Source organism: Miniopterus schreibersii (genome assembly GCF_964146895.1).
Source record: "Miniopterus schreibersii genome assembly, chromosome: 21".
NCBI classification, from domain to species: Eukaryota; Metazoa; Chordata; class Mammalia; order Chiroptera; family Miniopteridae; genus Miniopterus; species Miniopterus schreibersii.
In genome coordinates this window covers 12265011-12271010 of record NC_138123.1, presented here as the reverse complement: position 1 = coordinate 12271010, position 6000 = coordinate 12265011, and the positions used below count along the sequence as shown (strand labels likewise).

At 51.5% G+C, this 6000-nt stretch overlaps 1 protein-coding gene across 1 annotated transcript in view; it reads right to left on the bottom strand.

Annotated features, from left to right (window-relative positions):
* Positions 1-3738: 3738 nt before the first annotated feature.
* The window catches only part of CAPN9 (calpain 9), a gene marked incomplete at its 5' end in the record, with an annotated part of 33473 nt that continues 31211 nt past the window's right edge, over positions 3739-6000 (bottom strand). The window contains 2 exons of the mRNA XM_081123978.1: positions 3739-4408; positions 5249-5307. Coding sequence (XP_080980104.1) covers positions 4382-4408; positions 5249-5307 — 86 coding nt within the window. The 3' untranslated portion in view covers positions 3739-4381. The remainder of the gene's footprint in view (positions 4409-5248; positions 5308-6000) is intronic.

Here is a 6000-nt window from a genome sequence, read left to right as displayed (position 1 = left end):
CCCTCGGCCTCCCCCGTCCTGTGGTGACTTCTGCCCTTTTCTCACCCATCGAGCTCGAGCCTGGCCTGTCGCTTTGCTCCAGACGGTCATGAGACACTAATAAGTCACCCTCCTCTGAACCATTTGCGCCCTTTTCCAAGGACAACACTACAGCTCCTGGATTTATGGGGTGAGGGAGTGAGGCGGGGGTTGGTTTTCGTTTGTCTGGGTTACATCACGGGCAAGGCTCTGGGCAGCCCCCGGATAGGTAGAGTGTGGGGGGGGGGGGGAGACACCGGGAAACAAAATTCTCTTTCTTCCTCCTGGACAGTAAAGAGCATCCCCACACCCCGGTGAATGCACTAGGAAGCCTTGGCCTTGGCCTTGGCCTTGGCCTGGTAACATCCTCACGTATTACTTCTAACTCCTGCACTCCTGGCCCAGTTCTTTCCAAGAAAATGACCTCATCGGTCTTGGTGAAAGGCTTACTTTTCAAGTGCACAGTTCTCCTTCCAATATTTAATAGACACAGAACGCCTCGGAGCTTCCTTCTAGGTGATTTCATTCATGGTTGGCTATACGTATTGTTCCAATTCATACATGCGCCTCCATCAATCTCTCTCTGTTTCTTACAGTATTATGGAAATAAAAATACATTGGACAGTGTGTGCTGTGGCTTGGTTTGTTTTAGGAAAGCGTCAGTCTGAGAAATAAATGCCCTGTGACTTAGGAGCCCGGGCTGTGCAGCTCTGATTCTGTACCTTCCCTTGCAGGTGGAATTAGACGTTGGTGGGGGGAGCCTAGGGTGGGACATCATGTTAAAGAAAAATTGTGCAAAAGAAATATTAGCTTTGCAAAAGGTGAAGTGATATATATTTCTACCAAGTGCAGTAATAGATCAAGGTAAACATGAGATAGGATTCCTGTGAGAATCTTAATCGCACATTTTTGGGCTTTTTCAGGGACTTTTTGCCAACTGAATGCTACTCAGACAGGGCGATCTTTTAAAAATTGTAATTATCGAGTACAGCAGGCATTTTCTGTGAACTGCACTCTGATTCTTTTGTTTAGAAAAAGGGACTTACATCTCTTTCCTTTTTTAAAATATATTTTTATTGATTTTAGAGAGAAACAATGATGTGACAGAGAAACATCGATCGAGCCCACAACCTGGGTCTATGCCCTGCCCAGGAATTGAACCGGCAACCCTTTGGTGCACGGGTGCTGCTCAGCCAGCTGAGCCACACCAGCCAGGGCGCACTTTTTTTCTATGAAGGTTTTCACCACAGGGCTCACTGCTTCAGTGAAGGACCAAGATGTGCTCGGATTTTCCTGGGTGTGGAGGGCAGAATGCCATCTCCAGAGGGCACCCTGGTGCTTTCTGAGCAGCAGCGGAGCCCATGTTTCATGCCAGCAGACAGACGGTCTGTGTGCGGCCTTCACATGTCCACGAAGGCCAAGCCCATTCAGACCCTTTGAGGGACCCAGGGCCACAGGAATATGTGCTCTGGCTCCCATTTCCCTTCCTCCCCACCTGTGTTTCACAGACATTAACTGGGCATCTCCTGGGGCCAGAAGCTGTGCCAGGCACTTAGGACACACAGAAGTAGATGTGACTTGACCTCATTCCTGCCATCAAGTCACAGCCTACAGGGGACCCTTGCCGTGGGGCCGGAGAGAGCGCTGAGAAGTGACCATGGGGAGGCCGTCTTCTGAGAACCTGGCAGGTCAGCTGTGAGGGACAAGGGGCTATGCTAACACCACACAAATAAGTTGAGTTCTGGTGAGTTTAGAAGACGAAGGCGCCGAGCATGTTGAGGTGCTGAAAGGAAGGGGGAGAATGGAGTATTTCCTAGGAGCCAGGTCCTGATGTGACCCACAGAGAATCGTCTGGATGGTCTCATCTTCTCAGAACCCGGAGCTGGCCAGGAATCAGGTGCGTGACTTCTCAGGCCTGGCGGCCCACCTCGCCACCTCCCACAGCCTCTCTGTCCACCTCACTGGACACGACTGAGCCACGCTTGACTTGCCTTCAAGGTCCCAAAGTTAGAGAAGGAATAATTGCACAGAGCAAGGCAGCCCAGAGAGGTTAAGTGATGTGGGTAAGGCCACACAGCTAGCTGGAGGTAAATTCCTGACTGGAACACAGGTCCCCAGATTAATCCAATGCCATCTCCACTAAGTGATCATGCATTTGCTCCACGTGGTTCTGCTGCCTAACCTGGAAGGAGAGTGACTTTTCCTCCCAGTGGAGCTCTACGGGTCATGAGCAGATAAACTACACCCCTGGGCTCTGTCCTTCCACCCAGAGGTGCCATTCAGGTACCAAGGGGAGTCTCCCTCCCCTCTCTGCCTCCTGCTCTCCCTTTTTCTCTCTCCCTCCCTCCCCCTCCCTTTCTCTCTCCTTCCCTCCCTCTCCCAGCCCCCTTCCCTTTCAGAAAGGCATGGAGGCGCTGGGAAAGCACCCCAGGCAAGCATCAGTAGCAAGCACAGCCGCCTGCCAATTCACAGCTGTGGAGCCCACAAGGCCTTCACACTGGTACTTGGCAGGCGGCCTTGGCTCTCAGGAGAATGGTGCTTTGTTACCACAAATGATCCAGTGCATGGAACTGAGCTGGCACCAATGACCTTGGCACCCCTGCCAACCAGGTCACGTGCTCTGGTGCCTCTGAGGCCCTGGCCCAGTGCACTGCATGGCTCAACTCAACTCATATCTCAACTCAGCATTAAAATGGCCAGTCGATGTCCGAGTGGGCAGTTGAGGCAAAATCCACTGAACACAGGGGCTGCACTAAATGTCCTTGTGGTTGTTAAATGTTTAACTGTCACCTCTGGAGTCAGGGAGGGAGCATGACCTGTCTAGAGATAGACATATTTCACCCAACCAAGCTGATGTCTCTGTTACTAAAAAATAGAAATTAATAGACAGATGAACTTCCTTAGTCATGCTGAGGCTCAGCTCAAATCGAGTTTTGCTGAGTCAATGGCTAGTGCCCTAAATCAGAACTCTTGTCCTGTAAAAGATGAGTGAAGACAATTAACCTTGAAACCAAGAAGAAAACAGGCACATAGATAATCATTTTGATTGATTTAACAAAAACCAGTCCCTAAGGTAGATAGTGATTGATTTAGTATTTTATCTGCTTATTTTCTCTCTCATATCTCTACCTCTGTCTCTCACCTCATAGATTATGTATGTTTTACTAATGGCTTTATTAAGGTACAATTTCAATACGCAGAGCACTCCCATGATAAGTGTACAGACGTTCGATTTGATGCCTTTTAGTAAATGTATAGAGTTGGGCAGTCATCACCACAACCTGCTTTTAGGACTTTCCTTCGCCCAGAAAGCTCCCTCATGCCGTTGGCCGTTAACCTCCTCCGCCCCCACTTCCAGCCCCAGGTCACCCTGATCTGCCTTTTTCTCTATAAATTTGCCTTTTCTGGGAGCTTTATGAAAATGGAAAGTGGAATAAGCAGACATCAGCAGTTTCTTCTGCAGCGTTCACAATAATCCTGCATCCGCTGCTGGGTGGGCTCGGGGAAGCCCTGGGAAGTGAGGAGGGGACTTGTGCTCTGGCATCTTCAGTCCGTCCGAGTCGGGGGACAGGGATCTTCAGTCCGAGTCGGGGGACAGGGCTCAGGTGAGGCTTCTAACCGGATCTTCATGCCGACCGTTCCCCTTCCCTCCCTCTCTGCACCCTCCCCGGTGCCACCCCACTTGCCACGAGTATATGAATAAGACAAGGAGACCCAGCACTGACTGACAACATCTTGTCATTTATTTCTCATTATTCCAGCTGTGGGATTCCTGTCCGGGGTCAGGGAAGCCAGGGCCAGGCTGTCATGGTAGATGGAGAATGAAATCAGGTCTGACCTGGGCCTGGGCTCCCTGGGGAGAAAGGCTTTGGATACAAAGACTGTCTGGACTAGAAAGAAACTGTCCTAGTTGCTGGCCCTCGGAGGAGGAGCCTCACTTTGTTCCATCCTTACCCGGGAGCTTCCAGAATCCCCTGGTGTCTGCCCAGGAAGGAACCACACCGATGGTGGAGAAGATGCTTAATTAGGTCCCTGTGCCTTTCCCTTCCCATCTCAGGCCACACCCACATTTATAAGACCTTTGCTCTCTACAAAGTGTCTGAATACAGTGATTGAAGCTACATTAAAGCCACCTTGGGGCAGTCATTTCCCAAAGCAGCAGCACAGAATCAGAGGGCACAGCGGAGTCCACTCCATTCCTCCGAGATCAGGTGATGGGGGGGGGGGGGGGGGGAGAGGACAGGGTTCGGCAACGGAAAGAGAGGGAGCCCCTGGTGCGCTGGCTCTGCACCAGGAGAGTAGTGACGTTCCTAGTCCAAAAGTCAAGTCTCAGCCGGACTGGCTGCATCCCCCCAGGGAAGCCTCAGATGTTCATTGTCAGGTTGATGAACTGGGAAGGAAGGGAAAGAGAAAGAGAGGTAAGGCTGGTGAACCCGGCATTTCCCTCCCAGCCCCCGGAAGGGCCCCATTGGCTCCTAGGTTCCAGGACCTGAGATTTGAATTGAATTGGTTTGGGGCATGGCCAGCGCACTGGGGTTTAAAGTTGCCCCAAGAGCCCCGGCCAGTTTGGCTCAGTTGTTAGAGTGTCAGCCCATGGAGACTGAAGGTCTTGGGTTTGATTCTGGCCAAGGGCATGTACCGCGGTTGCAGGCTTGTCCCCAGCCCCAGTCGGGGTGCGTGTGGGAGGCAACCAATCAATGTATCTCTTCTGGTACTTTGGGTCTTTGGTGAAGAGGCCACTGAATGCCAAGCCTATCCGCTCCCCTTGCAATGTGGACAGGAGGCAACGGCCACACTTTCTTCATGCTTATTGGTGGCAAAACCTTGCAGTGAATTAGGAATCAAGGTGGGCCCAGGGGTTCCTCTCGCTTTCCTAAGAGACTAGCTTGAGTGTGAACATCTTTTTCTTTGGAATCCTGGGTGTTTTTTACAGCTGTCAGTCAGAGGAGTCATATTTATGGGGTGTGTTGTTCATGCTAAACATGAGAGAGAGTGCTAGAAAAGAAAAATGCCCCGTTTCCATTCTCAGTGTGTTTGTAATGTATCCAGGGAGCCAGGATATGCACATGGGAACATTAGTGATGAGCCAACATGATCAATTGCTAAATTATATCCCCAAAGCTAAATGTTAACCCCCTCATGCAAACACATTCGGCAAACGTTTATGGAGTGTGGTCTGAGGGCCCAGCCCTGGCTGGATCCCTGAGCGGAAGGTCGGCCTGGGTCATACCTCGTTTATGTTGAGATGAATGAACTCCTTGTCCTTCGTGCTGAGAGCCTGGAACACCCCTGGTGCGAGAGACGTGAGAAAGGCATCATTGCATGGACCGTTCCTTCAACAGGCTTAGCTTTTCCCCAGGACCAGGGCCCTCCCTGGAAGCAGGCGGAGGCGCTGCTCCACCTGGTGGCGAGCACGGATCTAGAGCACAGGCCTGACTCGGGCCCACTCGCTGAGCCTCTTGAATACAGTGATGCAGGGAGCCAGTGGCCTTCGCACCGGGTGGCACGTGCTGTCATCTACAATAACCAGCAGCTCCTGAATCCCAAACATCTCCCCTCTTAACACTTTGGGGGCTAAGATCCCTTGCAACCCATTTCTCTACTCCCGGAATTATCACACATGTACATGAAGTTTTGCATGAGTCTTGAAAACTTAGGAGTCCCTCCCTTATGAGAAGGTGAGCACTGTGGGTGCTCCCACATGTCGGAGGAGCTGGGTAGGAGGGAGACCCCGTCTGAGCCGGATGCTGCGTCTACTGCAACAACCTGAGAGAGGGACTTTGCTCTCTCGGCCTCAGTCTCCCATCTTAGCCAAAGTGGTCGAGCCAGTCACCTGGGACCTTTAGGGGGGCTTGTCATAGAATTAAAGAGACAGACTGCAACAGCCAAAGGCAGTGAGTGGATCCCAAGACAGCCAGGCAAATGTAAAAAGAGGGCCTGGGAATTTCAGCAGGGACCAGCGGTCAGGTGAGGTTAAGGACT